General features: G+C 39.1%; 1 protein-coding gene and 1 long non-coding RNA gene across 20 annotated transcripts in view; one reads left to right on the forward strand and one right to left on the reverse strand.

Annotated features, from left to right (window-relative positions):
* PLD1 (phospholipase D1) overlaps positions 1-18,804 on the reverse strand; it is a 214,146-nt gene that overhangs the window by 23,040 nt on the left and 172,302 nt on the right. For 10 of the 18 annotated variants that reach the window (XM_081570924.1, XM_081570921.1, XM_081570920.1 and 7 more), the window contains 3 exons: positions 15,402-15,515; positions 12,681-12,730; positions 2,045-2,179 (listed from right to left, as the gene is read on the reverse strand). In XM_081570924.1, the coding sequence (XP_081427050.1) occupies positions 2,045-2,179; positions 12,681-12,730; positions 15,402-15,515 (299 nt within the window). Of the gene's footprint in view, positions 1-2,014; positions 2,180-12,680; positions 12,731-15,189; positions 15,516-18,804 lie in introns of all 18 variants that reach the window. The other 8 variants (XM_081570926.1, XM_081570925.1, XM_081570933.1 and 5 more) reach the window with 3 other exon arrangements.
* Positions 14,523-18,804, forward strand: part of LOC145538612 (uncharacterized) — a 36,746-nt gene continuing 32,464 nt past the window's right edge. For both annotated transcript variants that reach the window (XR_014077088.1, XR_014077087.1), the window contains exon 1: positions 14,523-14,637. This is a non-coding gene — a long non-coding RNA (uncharacterized LOC145538612). The remainder of the gene's footprint in view (positions 14,638-18,804) is intronic.

Raw genomic sequence — 18,804 nt, forward strand, 5'->3', positions numbered from 1 at the left:
CAGGGGGAAATCTGTTCTGCCCTTGGGAAAGAAGGAAAAGAAATCCAGCCCCTAAAGATTAGCAAGTGAGACCTCTTCATACTCCCAAGGTCACATCTTCAGTTTCAAGAAAGTAGATAATAACTGTATGCAAAAAGGATCAATTATTGCTAGCCTAAATAAATTGTAGCCTTTGAGAGCTTAAAGACCTTCCTAGAAAGCAAGTCAAAAACTCTACAGATTTATTTAGCTCAGATATTAAAAACTACTTTGTATTTATACTTGATGTAAAAGTAAAGCAGTAAAGCAGGTTGAAAGTCGAAAAGATTTTTAAAAGGAAAATATTTACATCTGTCAATTTTTACTTCAAGAATTCTGAAATCTCCCTGAAGCGATCAACTGACTTTTGTATGGCTTTGTTTGTTTGTTTTTCCATTTCAGCAAGCATCAGTATTTTCCCTTTCCTTATTGTCACTGTCAATTTTAATAGAAAAATATTCTGAGATTAGCTTCTAAAGAGGCAAAGACAAGAATAGCTTGGGGGAATAAGAGAAAACTTGTCTATTAGGGGAGACAGGAGAAGAAATGAATCCTTAAAGAGCTCCGATCCCTACTGGGCAAGAGATAGTTCTCTTAAATGCCCAGTAAGTATTAAAAGAATGTGTGTGTGTGTGTGTGTATATAAATATATATCACCACACTGTGATCTACATATTTTCTGGCTTCAGAACTGCTTTTCTTTCTTTTCAAATCCTGTTCCAGAGAAGACAGTCTCACAACTCCTAGGTATGAGATTTTTCTTTCTTTTCTCAGTGGAGGATAGAAATGGAAAAGGCATATTCACTGTCAAATTTTTTCAGAACACTCCATGACACTTAGTTTCTTAAAGAATAGATATCTTATAGCTGAGCAACTACATTTTATTTAAAACGGATGAGTGGAATGCCCAACAGCGAGACACAGCATATCTCTTAAGTCACATCCCTTCACCCTTGTCAATTCATTTATCTGGCTGGTTATTGATACTCATTTTCTCACTTTGACCTTTCAATGTTCATGTAACATGATATTAGAAGGCAAACCAACCCCACGATGGGAAAATGAAGCTTTCCAGGTGTATGAAAGAATGGAGCTACAAACCCACCCTTCTCAGCAGGCTGATCTAATCTGGGTAGAAGTACAACCGGTAACTCCCCTGAATCTGTCCATGGGGTGAGGGCTGCAGGAAAAGACTGCAGACCTTAGTCTAGGGCTACATTGTATTATTACTACACAAGCTGGCCTACTCTGTACCCTGATTAATAACATCCAAAATACTGACTCCAAGGGGAAAATGGTAAGCATAGACATTGTTGTTGCTGTTGGATAGTTGCTCAGTTGCATCTAACTCTTTTGTGACCCCATGGACTGTAGCCTGGCAGGCTCCTCTGTCCATGAGATTTCCCAGGCATGAATACTGGAGTGGGTTGCCATTTCCTTCTCCAAGGGATCTTCCCAGTCCAGGGATCAAACCTACATCTCCTGCATTGACAGGCCAGTTCTTTACCACTGAGCCACCAGGGAAGCTCCAAGCATAGATGTAGTGATATTTTAACATCCTTCCGATCCTGACTCTTGCAAAAATCTTGGATCTGAGGTAATGGTTAGGTGGATGTGGTGGGAGCACATACAAAGTACTATCAGGCTACCAGGTACTCATTTATGACACACTTCCCTCCCCAAACCTCTCCCTTCCAGTCCCTGAAATCTAGGTACTAGTGTTCAAAATTTTTAAAAAGGGAATAATAAAGAATTAATGAGCGCAGACTGATTACTGCACTGCTGGGTTAGACTGCTGTCTCAGGACACTGTAATTTGCACAATGGCCATTTAATTGTTCTGCACCTCTGTTACTTCATAGATAAAAACAGGGATTAGAAAGGACATAAGCGAAAAAGATTGCTTCAGAAATGTTTTAGATACTGATACTCTCAACTGCAAAGGAAGCTTCAAAGGAAGAAAAAGAATGATTTTTGCATGAGATAAGTCAACTGACAAGGAACACAATTAGAGACCAAGTACTTACCAATAATAACAGTGTTGTCATCAGCAATTAGCAGCTTGCTGTGGACATAGATAAGCTCAGTGACTAGGCTTCCTTCAAGCTCTGCATGTGTTCTAAGACCACAGAAGGATATATAATTTATCCACTGATTGCCAACTGTAAATTAAAAAGAAATCACTAAAATTAATATGACCAAGCTCAATAAAGGCATCTTAGATTTTACTGTCTTTCAAAACAAATATACCACTTCAACAGGTTAAGAATAGATTGTATAACATATATATGTATGTGTGTGTACATAATTTTAGAATGCATCTAGGATCTATTTTTACTTTCTGAAGTTTTATATTGCTAATATAAATGGAGATATAATTTCAAAATATCTTACTGAAGTGATTTCTATGAATCCCCAATGCTAGGTGATCCCAAAATAAATTCAGATGTGAACATTTTATTTTAAAGATTTATTGAGTAAGTACCAAAGAGTGATAATTAAAGTGTAGTCACAGGGGGACAACCTAAGATTTGCATTTGTCTGGGTTGACACCTGCTGCTGTTTATTCTGTTATTTTTAAAAATTTACTTATTTGCCTGCATCAGGTCTTAGTTGCAATACTTGGGATCTTCATTGCATTTTGTGGGATTTTTTTCATTGCAGTGCGTGGTCTTCTATTTGTGGCTCATGAGCTCATTAGTTGCAGTACATGGGCTTAGTCATTCTGCAGCATGTGGGATCTTAGTTTCCCAACCAAGGATCAAACCCGCATCTCCTGCATTGGATGATAGATTCTTTTTTTAAAAATCCAATTTTATTTATTTTTGCCATTTTTAAAAATTTTAATTGGAGGCTAATTATTTTACAATATTGCAGTAGTCTTTGCCATATATTCACATGAATCAGCCATGGGTGTATATGTGTTCCCCATCCTGACCATCCTTCTCACCTCCCTCACCATCCCATCCCTCAGGGTCATCCCAGTGCACCAGCCCTGAGCACCCTGTCTCATGCATCAAACCTGGACTGGTGATCTATTTCACATATGATAATATACATGTTTCAATGTTATTCTCTCAAATCATCCCACCATCACCTTCTCCCACAGAGTCCAAAAGTCTGTTCTTTATATCTGTGTCTCTTATGCTGTCTCGCATATAGGGTCATTGTTACCATCTTTCTAAATTTCATATATATGCGTTAGTATACTGTATTGGTGTTTTTCTTTCTGGCTTACTTCGTTCTGTATAATAGGCTCCAGTTTCATCCACCTCATTAGAACTGATTCAAATGCATTCTTTTTAACAGTTGAGTAATATTCCATTGTGTATATGTACCATAGCTTTCTTAGCCATTTGTCTGCTAATGGACATCTAGGTTGCTTCCATGTCCTGGCTATTGTAAACAGTGCTGCAATGAACATTGGGGTACATGTGTCTCTTTCAAGTCTGGTTTTCTCAATGTGTATGCCCAGCAGTGGGATTGCTGGGTCATATGGCAGTTCTATTTCCAGTTTTTTAAGGATCTTCACACTGTTCTCCATAGTGGCTGTACCAGTTTGCATTCCCATTAACAGCAAGAGGGTTTGGATGGCAGATTCTTAACCACTGGACCACCAGGGAAGTCCCAACACCTGCTGCTGTTTAAATCAGATAAGATGTGAGCTGAAACTATCTGATGTATATACATACTTAGTAGCAAACTCAGGGCAAAGCAGCAGTTAAAATTTTACAGACTTTGGGTAAGTAAAAATGTTGGCAGTTAAATAACATCCATCCTTCTAAATCATTCAAATTAGGGAAACAAAAAAATCCTAAGTATGTTTGACCTTGGAGAATTTATTTCAGAGCAAGAAGTACCAGGTTTGTACTTTAAAATGTTCCCCTCTCATCATGTGAAGGTCATTTATGTGATAAGAACTGTATTCCATATCAAACCAACCCATAATCATTACTCTGGCATGAGTGTTAGTCACGAGATTTTATGGTCCCCCTCTCACACAGCAGTTGTCCTGGATAAGCTAAGTGTGATACTAAAAATAAATGGAGTGGAACCAAAGCATCACAGATTCTTATAGAAGGAGAATATAAATTTTTATAAGAGAATCTGAAGTGCTGGTAGAATCAATGGCAGTTCATGTTTCATTTACTGACGTTTCCAGGTATTACTGATCTTTTCTATTTTGCTGTTGATATTACTCAGTGAACCTATTACATATAGGTATCTTGGAAAGAAATTTTTTCACAGGTAATATATAGAGGTTCCTCCATTTATAGATAACCCTTCCCATATCTGATATTAACACATACTATAAAGTCTGTATAATTAAAACAGTGCAGAACTGGTACATAGACAGCCAAACCAGTGTCTGAAATTGAAAGTCCAGAAATAGACCCAAGTAAGTATGGAAATTTTGCATATGATAAAGGTTGCAGCTCTAGGAAAAGGGCTTTTTAATAAAAGGTGTTAGTACAATTGCATAGCTATTTGAAAGAGATAAAAATTATATACATTCCTCCCAGCAATCATAAAAACTCTAAACCAGAGATGAAAATGTAAGCATATGAAACCATACAGTTGTTAGAAGAAAACTGAGTGAATTTCTGGTAACCTGAGTGTAGGGGAGGCTTATAACTATCTAGAGGCAATAAAAGAAAAGATCAATAATGTTGGCTAAAAAAAACAAAACAAAACAAACTCCTTTGCCTGACACAAAACACAATAAGCAAAAACAAAAGGCAAAGGACTTCCCTGGTGATCCAGTGGTTAAGCATCTACCTTCCAGTTCAGGGGACACGGGTTCAATCCCTGTACCAGGAAGATTCCACATGCTGCAGAACAAGGAAACCAGGGCGCCACAACTACTGAGCCTGCGCTCTGGAGCCCCAGAGCCGCAACTATTGAGACTGCATGCTGCAACCACTGAAGCCCTAGAGGCTGTGCTCTGCAACAAGAGAAGCCCCCACTCGCTGCAACTAAAGAAAGGACTTGCAAGGCATCGAAGACCTAGCACAGCCATAATAAATAAATAATTTAAAAAATAACTGAAGGGAGAAAAAGATCAAAGTCTTCATAGAAAAATAGGTAAAATACATGGACGATTCCAACACACAAAAAGATACATTTGAAAAGACAGTCATCTTCACTTATAATTAACAGAAATGCAAATTAAAACTATACGGAGAAACCATTTTTTAACCTATGAGATTGACCAAAAAAAAAAGAAAGATAACATATTCTGTTGTTGTGACTGGGTTGAAGTAAGCTCTCTCTTACATTGATGCTGAGAGTGCAAATTGGTAAAAACTTGGAGGGGAATTTATCAATATCTAACAAAATTATCTATAGCCCAGCATTTCCACTCTAGAAACTTACCCTAAATATACAGTTCCAACAGATAAGAACATATGTACACAAAGCTACTAATAATAACATTGTAATTGAAAAATATTGAAGATAAACTAAATGCTCACACACAGAATGACTGGATTAACTATGGCCAGTCTATACACGGGAGACTATGCAGAGGTAGAAAGAAATGAAACTCTCTATGAACTGATTCAGAGTGATTGCCAGGATGGAGTGTAAATTTAAAAAGAGCAAATGCACAAGAGAATATGTGGTATGTTATTCTTATGAAAGAGATTTGGAGAAACAAGAAAATATACATGTTTCTGCTCAACTTGTACAAGAAGAAACACAGCCCAAATAACTTAGAAACTGAAAAACTTTGTTACCGACAAAGGATGAGTAGATTAGGGTGAGAAGCACAGTGGGGAAGAAACCCAAAGGAGGCACAGAGGAGGGGCGCTTGTCTAAGCATGTCTGTCTTTTGTCCAGTTCTGACTATTGGAAGTCTATGGCGTACACTCAAAAAAGAAAACAAAATCAGGAAAGATAAAGGAAAAAAGAACCCCGAATGAAATACAAACTAAAGCAAGTGAACCTACCTGCTTTTCAAACTAAAACCATAATCCGAGGATACTTGGAACACTAGCTTTTGATGATGTATACTATTAGGCTAAACACAAAAAGAACTATAAAACAAATACTGGATTCTAGTGAGATATATCAGAGAAGGCAATGGCACCCCGCTCCAGTCCTCTTGCCTGGAAAATCCCATGGATGGAGGAGCCCGGTAGGCTGCAGTCCATGGGGTCGCTAGGAGTCGGAGACGACTGAGCGACTTCACTTTCACTTTCCCTTTCATGCATTGGAAAAGGAAATGGCAACCCACTCCAGTGTTCTTGCCTGGAGAATCCCAGCGACAGGGGAGCCTGCTGGGCTGCCATCTATGGGGTCACGCAGAGTCGGACACACCTGAAGTGACTTAGCAGCAGCAGCAGCAGCAGTGAGATATATTTTTCATAGTAGTTGGGCTAGCAATTTCTATGTATTCTAAGATTGAGGAAATACATATATATATATTATAGATAATAGAAGTAGGTTTCTTATTCTGAGATAAAGAAGTTATAAAAATAGAGAGATGACAAGAAGGAATCCTGTGGCATGGGACTGAAATTATAAGTATCAGTATGGAGATTAGATGATAGATAGATGGACAGATAGATAATGTGTATGCAAAAAGCCTACAGCAGTAATATCCCAGTAGCAATGACCATACCGCCTACCCAGAATTTGGTTTCTAAATGCCACTTTCCACTGTGCTTGTATGGGTACTCAGTTGTGTCCTACTCTTTGCAACCCCATGGACTGTAGCCTGCCAGGCTCCTCTGTCCATGGAAATTTGCAGGCAAGAATACCACAGCAGATTGCCATTTCCTTCTCCAGGAGATCTTTCTGAACCCTTGTCTGTTGCATCTCCTGCTTTGGCAGGTGGGTTCTTTACCAGCTGAGCAACCAGGGAGCGAACCTATATAAGTTCCTTGAAGAAACGGTTGATTGACGGGCTAGTTATGAGACTGTATAAGATGATTCTGAAACCCTTGTGCCAATGAAAAAAAGGCTGATGGGCACACATCAAAAGCCTCACAGGCCACACTCCATACCTACTCCCCATTCATCCTTGCTATGAAATAATTTCTATGGAGTGGCAGAAATCTTTATTTCTTTATGAAAAATGCCTTTAAAAAGAAAGCTCAGGGTGAGTACCAGTCACAAGGACCAAAACAAAGATAAGGGTTCCAAGCTAGAAAGATATATTGTGTCCTTTCAAAAGAGGTGAACAGATCCACCACCCACCCTTGTGAGAAGAAGAAGCAAATGGAGAAATTACTTCGGCCAGTACAGTCATCCCTCAGTATCCACAGGGTCCTGGTTCCAGGATTCCCAAGGATGAAAAAATCTCCCCTACTCTAGTCCTTTATGTTAATATAAAGTGGTATACCATTTCCACGTGATGTACACACATCCTCTTGTACACTTTAAATCATCTCTAGATTATTTACAATACTTAATACAATGTAAGTGCTATGCAAATAGTTGCCTGCTTGTGGCAAATTCAAGTTTTGCCTTTTGGAACTTTCTAGGCTTTTTTTCCCTCAAATATTTTCAATGTGCGGTCAGTTGAATGTGTGGCTGGGGAACCTGCAAAGTACAGTTGAGTTATTCTGTGAAGGAAACTGACTCAACAGAGTAACAAAGTTGGTGATGTTAATTTGTGGTGCGAGAATATACTGAAACAGTGTCTTCTGAATAAAACATGAGAAAGCCAGGAGCATGACAGGTATTAATAAGGAGCAATAGGCAGAAAATAATCTTGGGGGCTTCCAAAGTACATGTCATGGAGGTATTTGAGAATCTGGACTTTTATATAGGCCCCCAAGACATATCTATTGTGAACGGTGGTGCGTATATAGCTTGAAAGATGAGAAATCTGGTACAATAGACTCTAAGTTTATCAGGACATTTTGTGAAAGGACTTGGAGTTGTTACAGGCGTTTGCTGCTTAAACAAGCACTTCTTATATGTACATTTCTAATCCTGATTGAATACCTCTAGACCTTGTGTTAAATTATACTAAACTAGCTGCTAAAATGCCATAATTCACAACAATTATAAAAATGATAAAGAAATGCTTTAAGTTAAACACTAAATCCCTGAAGATTAGCATATCAGAAAATTATACACTAATCACAGCTGGTTTTCTTTTCAGAAATTCTAACATATTTGTAGCAGCTGTTTTGTTATTTCTAAAGAACTGAAACAGGAGAAAACTACAGTTCTCTATCCAATTAGAGATTACCTAGTTCATGTACTTAAAACCCACTATACTTCTACGAAAACAAAGCCAACAATACAACACTGTACCTCAAAAAGGGGCATTATGTAATTAATCTATTCTTCCATGTTTAGAATATGAGCATTTCCCCCACAGAGATGCCTGATTTTGACTTGTTCCCAGGGTACTTGGAACTCGTTTTGTAAGAGGGCTTAACATTGAAATTACTTCTTATGCTAAAATCCAATTTTTCCCCTGAATAGGCAAAGGAAGGAAAAGGGTCCAGAGTCAAAGGAAATGCTTTATAATAAGCTCAGGATATTTTTACAGTTGGGAAACTAGATAATAGTCTTGTTCTGACTTTTTATTCTCCTATAACCTCACCTTTGCATTTTTACTAGCCACTGTCATTACTGAATGACTGTCCTGATTTTATTTCTTTTTTAAAAAGATGTATCCATTTTTATCTCCTCTCAAATTTCATGCTGTTTTTTTTGCCTTTTTTTTTGCCACACCATATGGCATGTGGGATCTTAGTTCCCTGATCAGGGATCAACCCTCACCCCTGCAGTGAAAGCACAGAGTCTTAACCACTGGAGAAGTCCCCTGATTTTGTTTTTTATCAATAGATCTTTTAGAACCTTACTCATTCACTATCAACTTCATTTTAAGCCATTAACCTAGAGATAGGAAGATACTCTGGTAAATCTGTGTGCGTGAGTGCTCAGTTGCTTCAGTCGTGTATGACTTTGTGACCCTATGAACTGTAGCCCGCCAGGCTCCTCTCTCTGTCCATTGGGTTTGCACAGCAAGAATGCTGCAGTGGGTTACCAGGCCCTCCTCCAAGGGACCTCCCTGACCCAGGGATCGAATCCGCGTCTCCTCCATCTTCTGCATTGCAGGCAGATTCTTTACCACTGAGCCACCAGGGAAGCCCCTGGTAAATTTATGTCCTGGAAAAAATTAGATATAACTTTTGAGAGTATTTATTATTGGTGATGCACATGTCTTATGTCCAAAGTTCTTTCTCAAGATTTTTAGATTGAAAAGACCATTTGTGAAAAATAACTGAATACTAAACAGAAATAGATAAGTTTAAAATTATATAGTCCTAAAGGCTTAATTCTGGAGAAGGCAATGGCACCCCACTCCAGTACTCTTGCCTGGAAAATCCCATGGACGGAGGAGCCTGGTAGGCTACAGTCCATGGGGTCGCTATGAGTCGGACACGACTGAGCGACTTCACTTTCACTTTTCCCTTTCATGCACTGGAGAAGGAAATGGCAACCCACTCCAGTATTCTTGCCTGGAGAATCCCAGGGATGGCGGAGCCTGGTGGGCTGCCGTCTATGGGGTCGCACAGAGTCGGACACGACTGAAGCGACTTAGCAGTAGCAAAGGCTTAATTCATTACTTTTACAGCTTCCAGATCATTTAAAAACCCACCGGTCATAAAATTTGCCTCTTTAAAGTAGGCAATTCAGTGTCTTTTTTAAAAAAGGTATATTCACAAAGCTGTACCATCATCACCACTATCCAATTTTAAGGCATTTTAATTACTCTGAAAATAAAAGCCATACCCATTATATTTGCCTATATTTGGCCACAAGACTCAGGATTTTCTGGCATTTCTGGCATTGGGAATCTGCTCCAACAAAGGAGTAGTAGTTTTCTTTTGGTTGTTTTATTTTCCTTCCTTTGTTTCTGTGTGAACATGTTTTTAATTCTCTTGGGTATAGTCTATGGAGCAGAATTGCTAAGTTATATGGTAACTCTTGAAGGAGGAAATGGCAATCCACTCCAGTATTCTTGCCTGGAAAATTCCAGGAGCCTGGCGGCCTACAGTCTATGGGGTTGCAAAGAGTGGGCCACGACTGAGCAACTGAGCACATGTTAGCTCTATGTTTAACTTTTGGGGAACTACCAAACTGCTTTCCAAAGAGTCCATGCCATTTTGAATTCCCAACAGCAATGTATGAGGATTCTAAAATCTTCATATTCTCATCATTATCTTTTTTATGCCTTAAATCATAGCCATCTTAGTGGATATGAAGTTGTATCTTATGATTTTTACTTGAATTTCTCTAATGACTAATGATGTTGAGTATCTTTTCATATGTTTATTGGCCATTTGTATATCTTCTTTGGAGAAATGTCTATTTAGATTCTTGGCCCATTTTTTAATTGGATTATCTCTTTATTGTTGACTTGTAAATAAATGTTCTTTTGTGTATTCAGGATATGAATCCCTTATCAGATATATGATTTGCAAACATTTTTTCTGTCTTTTTTTCCCAGTTCCTTGATAGTGTCCATTGGAATATAAAAGCTTTTATGTCTGATGAAATCCAACTTAATCTATTTTTATATTTTTGTTGTAAAGCCAAGAAACCTATGTTAATACAATGTCAGAATGATTTTTGCCTATGTTTTTTTCTAAGAGTTTTTACATTTTAGGTCCTGATTCATTTTGACTTATTTTTTTGTATATGGTGTAAGGACCAACTTCATCCCTTTGTATGTGAATATCCAGTTGTTCAAACACCATTTCAGGACATGGAATTGTCCTGAAACCCTTGTTGAAATTCAAATGACCATAGCCATAGGAGTTTATTTCTATATTCGAATTCTATTCCTATGACCTATATGTCTATCCTTATATCAGCACCACACTGGTTTTATTACTGTAGGTTTATAGTAAGTTCTAAAATTGAGAGTGTGAGTCCTCCAATTTGCTCTTTTTCAAGAAAAGCTGATTCATTGGATAAGACTCTGATGCTGGGAAAGATTGGGGCAGGAGGAGAAGGGGGTGACAGAGGATGACATGGTTAGATGGCATTACTGACTCAATGGACATGAGTTTGAGCAAGCTCCGGGAGATGGTGAAAGACAGGGAAGCCTGGTGTGCCACAATTCATGGGGTCACAAACAGTCAGCATGACTCTGACTGAACAACAGAGGTTGTCTGGGCTATTCTAAACGCCACATTCATTTTTCTGCATTCTTTTTTTCTGCTCCTCAGACTGGGTAATCTCAATTGACCTATCTTTAAGTTTGTTGATTTATCTGCCTACTCCAATATGCTACTGAATTCTCTAATGTATATTTTATTCCAATTTATATTTGATTATTTTTTTGTAAAAAAATTTTAGTTTTTATGGTCTCTGTTTGGAGAGTGATTGCTTTTATACTTCTCTTTAGTTCCTTAGATTTATTTCCTTCAGTTCTTTGAACACAGTTAAACTAGCTATTTTAAAGTCTTTCAAACTGTCTGTCAGGTCAAATTATGGCTATTCTCTGAGGATTGTAGGAAGATGGAGCTTTCAACCTATTCAGCTCCTCCCAGTAGCTGCCAGGCTACGGGTTTCCTTTCACAGTGATGGGGAGTTGGTTCTCAAGGCTGCCATGGAACTGAGGAGAAGGGGACAGGCACATGGCAAATTAAAAAGCTTGCTGCTTTTACCAAGATTTTGCTGTCCTTCTTGAATAAACAAATTGTTACATGCCCTTGGTTAATTTCCAAAGTTCTGCAGAAGTTGATTTTTGACAATTTTTGCGAGCATTTTTGTTGCTTTTATTTAGGAGTGAATTTGGAGGTGTCCCTACTATGCCATGGGGCTTCCCTCGTGGCTCAGATGTAAAGAATCTGCCTGCAATACAGGAGACCTGGGTTCAATCCCTGGGTCAGGAAGTCTCCTTGGAGAAGGAAATAGGTACCCATTCCAGAATTCTTGTCTGGAGAATCCCATGAACAGAGGAGCCTGGTCGGCTACAGTCCACAGGGTCGCAAAGAAGCGACTTAGCACGCACGCATGCAGGAGGCCACATACCTACTTGCTGACCGAGTCCTCATCCTTAAAGCAGGGACGACCCCTTCCTGTTTACTTTCTAGGACTGTGGTGAGGGATCACAGTCGAAGATACATATGAAGTCATTTTTTTAAATTTAATTTTTAATTGCAGTATAATTACAGTATTGTCTTGGTTTTTTCTATGCATCAGTGTGAATCAGCCATAGGTATACATGTGGGGTCTTTTGAGGTTCCTTATAAATCCCACTTCTTACAAAAACAATTACTATAAGTAAATAAAAATAAATTATAAAAACTGTAAAAATAGGGACTTCCTTGGCCATCCAGTGGTTAAGACTCAGCTTTCCACTGCAAGGGGTTTGCATTCTACCTCTGGTCAGGGAGCTAAGAACCCAAAGGCTGCAGGGTATGGCCAAAAAAATAAAAAGTGTAAAAAGTTTTTAAAAATTTATAAAAATACTCTCATTTTTATTACCTATGCATCTCATGTTGTGATGGCTTCATTTGAACAACTGTTTAGACAATTTAGTAAAAACAAGAAATTTATATCTGCTAAGCATTTTGTGGGCTATCTTTTGTGAAGAGTTCTATAACCACACTGTAAAAACACTAATAATTACTAATATGTCCCAAGAAACAACCATGCAGGAAAAGAAAAGCAGTTACTCACTCTCTGCTTTTAATTGTCCAAGGATGGAATTTTCTCCTCTGCACATGGTTCTGAAAACACATAAAGGAAAGAAACAATTAAAGAGATTTCAAAGGAATCAATCCCAATTGCAATAACCTAACCAAGTAAAAACAGAGCAAGTGTTTTTATGAGAAGATGTTACATAGGCTTTTTAAAAGTCAAAAAAAAAAAATATGAATGTCACTTCTGTTACTGATGGGACAAGTTGTTTTGAGGTGGATAAATGGAAAAGTTACAAAATTGATATTAGATTTCAGAAAGTGAAAGTGTTAGTCACTTAGTTATGTTTGACTCTTTGTGACACCATGGACTGTAGCCCACCAGGCTCCTCTGGAATTTTCCAGGCAAGAATACTGGAGTGGGTAGACATTCCCTTCTCCAGGGTGTCTTCCTGACCCAGGGATCGAACCTGAGTCTCCTGCATTGGCAGGCAGATTTTTTACCATCTGAGCCACCAGGGAAGCCCAGAAAGAGATGTTATTTTAAAAAGATGGATTATGAATGAGTTTTGCCTCTTAGAAAAGGAGGCATTAATTCTTTTGGAATTAAAGAAACTACTGTACCTGGGCTCTCTCCGTAAAGATAGAAAACCCCTTAAAAGTGAAAAGTATAGTCTCAAATAGCTGACTCTACTAATGGTTTTGTTTCTCAAGACTCTGATAATAGACAATGAATTAGACTGACAAAACAAAAAATTCTATGCTCCATCTGCTTGCTCGATGAAAATAATTAAAAATACACTTATGCCTAGGAAATGCTGATATTATTAAAGATGATGCCAGCAAATAGAGATGTTTTTGTATAATAAAATGTTATAGCTTCGGTTGCTGAACAAAAGCCAAACATGTTATTTCATTCAGCTGGTTCAAACCCAAGAAAACAGTCATAGAAAGTAATTACAATTGACAATATTCCAAAAATAATATTAGCATGGCAAATGAAGTGGATAAAACCAATTAAACATTATGTCAGTGCCTTAAATACTTCAAAAGCTTTGTTTGTCATGTTATAAATCAGATAATATGAGAAGTGGGCAAATCTTCAAGTGTATAGACCACAGCACAGGGAAAGTTTTCTCATACCTTCACCGGGCAAAATTACCCCAGAAGAAACAAAACATCTTTACTTGAAACCCTGGCAGACAGAAAGGTACATGCTTGAAAAGTCAGAAAGAAATAAGAGGATTAAAAAAAAGATTTCCACCACAGTGGTACCCTCAAACCACTGGAAGGCCTTAGATCCTGCAGGGGGGACCTCTAGGGAGGAGGACACAGGCCACCCACCTCCAGTCTGACCAAGGCCCTGAATCCTTATCTGCTTCACACGCTGGGGGTTTGGGACAAGACCTTATTTGTCCCTTCCCCACAAAAGAATTTGATGAGAAAGGTGGGAAGCTACAAGTGGTTCTGAAAAACGGGATATTAAAAGAAAATATCCAAGTGCTAGTCCTTGCTTGCTCTGACATATGATCCTGAGTAGGGCACTTTTGTGTCTCAGGTCACAGGGTTTGTAACCGGGAGCTGGATTTATGCCAGGACTGTTGCATTTACTTTTTACTAGGTCATTCTTCTCAGCTAAGTGACCCACAAAGAATGCCGGGCAGGGAGTGGTTTGCATCACTTTCTGCACCACCTCTCTACACCGCCCACCAGCTAGGACCTCTCAGCCCTTTTATCATCATCTCCTGGCCAAATCTGAAGCCTCGTGGGCCTTTTTGAGTGAATATGGACACTCTGCTTTTCAGAATATTGAGAACAGGACTTAGAATTCTCCCTAAAGTTCTAACAATGAGATGGTAGGGAAAACAGAATTAAAATTCCAGGAGACAGGAAAGAACCTTCATGCTTCACTTACTGGCAGAGACTATTATTACCAACCTTGTTGAAGGATTGCTGCCTAAAATACTCATAAACCATCATGCGCAAGTCATGTCACTGTAAGCATTTAATTTTTTTCTTTTATCTACTTACTGCAAAGAATATGGAAAGTTCAATAACTATTTATGGCTTGAAGATAATTTTAAAATTATCTTTAAAATTAATTATGTATAAAGAACTTTATATCTATATAAAGTTCTTATCTCCATTTATAATATATATTAATATGTACTAAATCCCTGGTGGCTCAGTGGTAAAGAATCCACTTGCCAATGCAGGACATGTGGGTTTGATCCCTAGGTCAGGAAGATCACCTGGAGCAGGAAATGGCAACCCACTCCAGTATTCTTGCCTGGGAAATCCCATGGACAGAGGAGCCTGGTGGGCTACAGTTCATGGGGTTGCAAAAGAGTCAAACACAACTCAGAGACTAAAACAATAAACAACTAAAATATTAGTACTTTTATATTTGTATATATATTGTGTATATATATATATCTTATAAATGGAGATAAGCACACTCTCTCTCTCTCTCTATATATATATATATATATATGTGATAGGCAATTAGTATAAGAAAGAGACTAATATTTTAGTTCTTTTATACTCACCAAGTGTCCTAGGCCTACCATTTAAGATTTTAGGCTCTATTTGAGTTTTATCAACTAGTGAACAGGCCAAGATTCAAATGCAAAAGAAAGAAATGTGTCCAGCTGTTCAACGCTCCACTGAGTAGATGTGGAGAAACATTTCCATGCCTCTGGCCAGTTTACATGCATGACTGACTGAAAGTTGAAAACAGAGGATTTCAGAACTTTGGCACCTGTAGTTGAAGTGCATTATTGCCTGTAGAGCATTTCCTCCACCGGTTGAAATGTCTCCTTCAAAACCTGGCAGAAGTGGTGTCACAACATACACCCGGTATCTCTGGCTTTCCCTGCAAAAGCCAGACATAGAGAGTTTCATCACAAGAAAAAAAAAAAAAGACACAGTAACAGTTAAAAAATGACAGCCAAGCAGTTCACATGGTTTTGGAGACTGAGCGAATGGCTTCCCTCAATACCCTCTATCACTTTCCAGGCTTTGGCGGAGAAGGACATGTTGCTAGACTGGAAGCCAGAAGCGGGTATCAGGCTAACCATTCGTAACAACCTGAAAAATAAGCTGCACTTGGCACTCAAGTGGGAACTGTATCCACTATCTCTCCACAGCACAATCCTTCCTAGGACAAAATTCCTTGTAAGAAGGCCTTGCGTGGATTCCATGGAAGTTGGAGAGGTTACAGTAAAGTTTTGAAAAGATATTATCCTAACCATTTCCTGCAGACAGTAGGCATTCAGTTAGCAATCACTGAGTAAATGAGTTCCCACAGCCTAAATCTCAGGGGAAAAACAAGATATTGGACCCAAGATATTTTCCAGTGCAGAAATCATCATTCAGAAGTTCCGATTCATCCCTGAAAACTCTGCTTCAAATGCAAAATGTTACCCTGGGCCCATCAAGAATTTTAAGTAGCTGATGTTGAGTTTTAAATCTCCTGCATATACAAAATATTTCTTGGCTCACTCTCCCAACTGATTAACAACAGCCTTTGAAAGAAAAGCCTTTGAGCTGCCTTTGCTAACTCAAGGATGTAACAAATGTTTAGAAGAAGAAAGTGTGGCTCCTTACTTTGATCTGCGTTCAGAAAGTCGGAAATTTGGAGAACTATGTTCAAATAGATACTGCCTCTTTGGAGGCGAGACTGTTAATGTCCTTATCTCTGGAAGACACACAGGAAGAAGGGCAAGTCTGGAAGTGGCCATGGTATCCACTATGGTCAGAATCTCACCCATTTATCTGAGAAGTCTACATTCACACAAAGATGTTGCTGCAGCTTAATTTTTAAACCGGAATCTCCCTAAACTTTTCATAATACATAATTCCTAAAGTGCATTTTCTTTTAAACTGCTACATTTTTCTTTAAAAAAAAAAAAAAACTGCTACACATTTCTTTTGGGTGAATATTATTACTACTCTTAGAGGGATCAGACTTCACTACTGAGGTCTCTGATGTCAGCTTACCATATGAAGACTTAGGGAAAGTGTGGCTCGAGGCAGAAGCCACAGCCAACAGGACAGAGTCTGGAGGCCTTTGAGCTTAACTGCAGAGCCTAGAAATGAGGAAATCTGAACTAGAGTATTGTAATGGCATGAATTAATCACTAGGTGGCAAACACAGTTTGAGTTGGAAAATTTTTTTTTTTAAATATAAGCTATTAAAAGTTCTCTGTCAGATAAGGGTAAGAAGCTCACATTCCTAAATATTAAGCTAGAAAATGGGAAGAACAGAAAGAATACCTGAGCTACTGTCCCATAGCTGGTATTTAAAAGTCCAAATGAATTTTACACTTGAAAATTGACATCATCTGGCCTCAACAAGCTGGTCTGAGTGCAATGGTGTTTATCATTAATTGATCACAGCCAGTTACAGACATCTTTGGAGAAGGAAAGGGCAACCCACTCCAGTATTCTTGCCTGGGAAATTTCATGGGCAGAGAAACCTGGGGGGCTATGGTCCACAGGGTCGCAAAGAGTCAGACGCGACTGAAGTGACTGAGCATGCATGCACATGGTCTCAACTGTCTTTACAGAATCACCTTTAGTCTGATCCTCCCAGGCTCACCCTCCAGTGACGGGACACTACTGCCCTCTGTTCAGAGGTATACCCGCACTAAAGCAGGTTAGCCAACCTAACTTGTCTGCCCCCGAGCTTGGATGTTCTCCTCGCAGGATGCCCCTTCCTCTTGCAGGACTGATGACCGGCTCTTGGTGCCAGGCCATCTTGGATACGCCAGTCAGAACTGACTTGCTTCTGCCCCCACATTCCTACTGCATGTGGCTGGCATGCCTACTCAGCACCTTCTTTGCTTTACACAACAGTGACAGATACGTCTGCTGGCTAGGATATGTGATAAGCCCTTTTGAAACACAGGATGTATGTCCACTTAGCTTTCTATTTTGAGCAGTGCCCAACAGAGGACCTTTGCACAAAGCATGCAGCTGGTACTATTTGCTTTGAGAAGATGGGGTCTGGTTGGATGAATGTTTGCTTCTGGAATACCTCTGATAGACAAGAGGTTCAACAGGATATTTTTTTTTAAATTAGATTACATCTTAGTTGAATTTTTTTATTGTGGCAAAACGTAAGTGTTAGTCAGTTAGTCGTCTCTGACTCTTTGGGACCCCATGGACTCTAGCCCACCAGACTCCTCTGTCCATGGAATTTTCCAGGCAAGAATACTGGAGTGGGTTGTTATTTCCTTCTCCATGGTATCTTCCCAACCCAGGGATCGAACCCACGTCTCCTATACTGCAGGCAGATTCTTTACTGTCTGAGCCCAGGAAAGCCAGTGGTAAAATAAATGTAACATAAAATTTACCATTTTAACCAATATGAAGTGTACCATTCAGTGTCATCAGTTCCTTTCACATCTTGTGCAACCATCATGATCTCTACTTGCAAAAGTTTTTCATGAGCCCAAAGTGAAACTCTGGTAATTTTGCAATAACTTCCCATTTCCCCTCCCTGCAACCTCTGGCAACATCTAATCTACTTTCTGTCTCTAGAAATTTGCCTGGTCTAGATATTTCAGCTAAGTGGAATCAAACAGTATTTGACCTTTTGTGGCTGATTTTATTTCACTTAGCATAATATCTTTCAAGATTCATCCATGATGTAGCATGAGTCAGAATTTCCTTTCTTCTTATGGCTGAATAATATTCTGTTACATGTTCAGTTCAGTTCAGTCGCTCAGTCGTGTCCGACTCTTTGCAACCCCATGAATTGCAGCACGCCAGGCCTCTCTGTCCATCACCAACTCCCAGAGTCTACCCAAACCCATGTCCATTGAGTTGGTGATGTCATCCAACCATCTCATCCTCTGTCGTCCCCTTCTCCTCCCACCCCCAATCCTACCCAGCATTAGGGTCTTTTCCAATGAGTCAACCCTTCGCATGAGGTGCCCAAAGTATTGGAGTTTCAGCTTCAACATCAGACATTCCAATGAACACCCAGGATTAATCTCTTTTAGGATGGATTGATTGGATCTCCTTGCAGTCCAAGGGACTCTCAAGAGCCTTCTCCAACACCACAGTTCAAAAGCATCAATTCTGTGGCGCTCAGCTTTCTTCACCGTCCAACTCTCACATCCATACATGACCACTGGAAAAACCATAGCCTTGAC

The sequence above is a fragment of the Giraffa tippelskirchi genome, chromosome 2 (assembly GCF_054371585.1).
Source record: "Giraffa tippelskirchi isolate mGirTip1 chromosome 2, T2T-mGirTip1v1.2.pri, whole genome shotgun sequence".
In the NCBI taxonomy this organism is placed as follows: domain Eukaryota; kingdom Metazoa; phylum Chordata; class Mammalia; order Artiodactyla; family Giraffidae; genus Giraffa; species Giraffa tippelskirchi.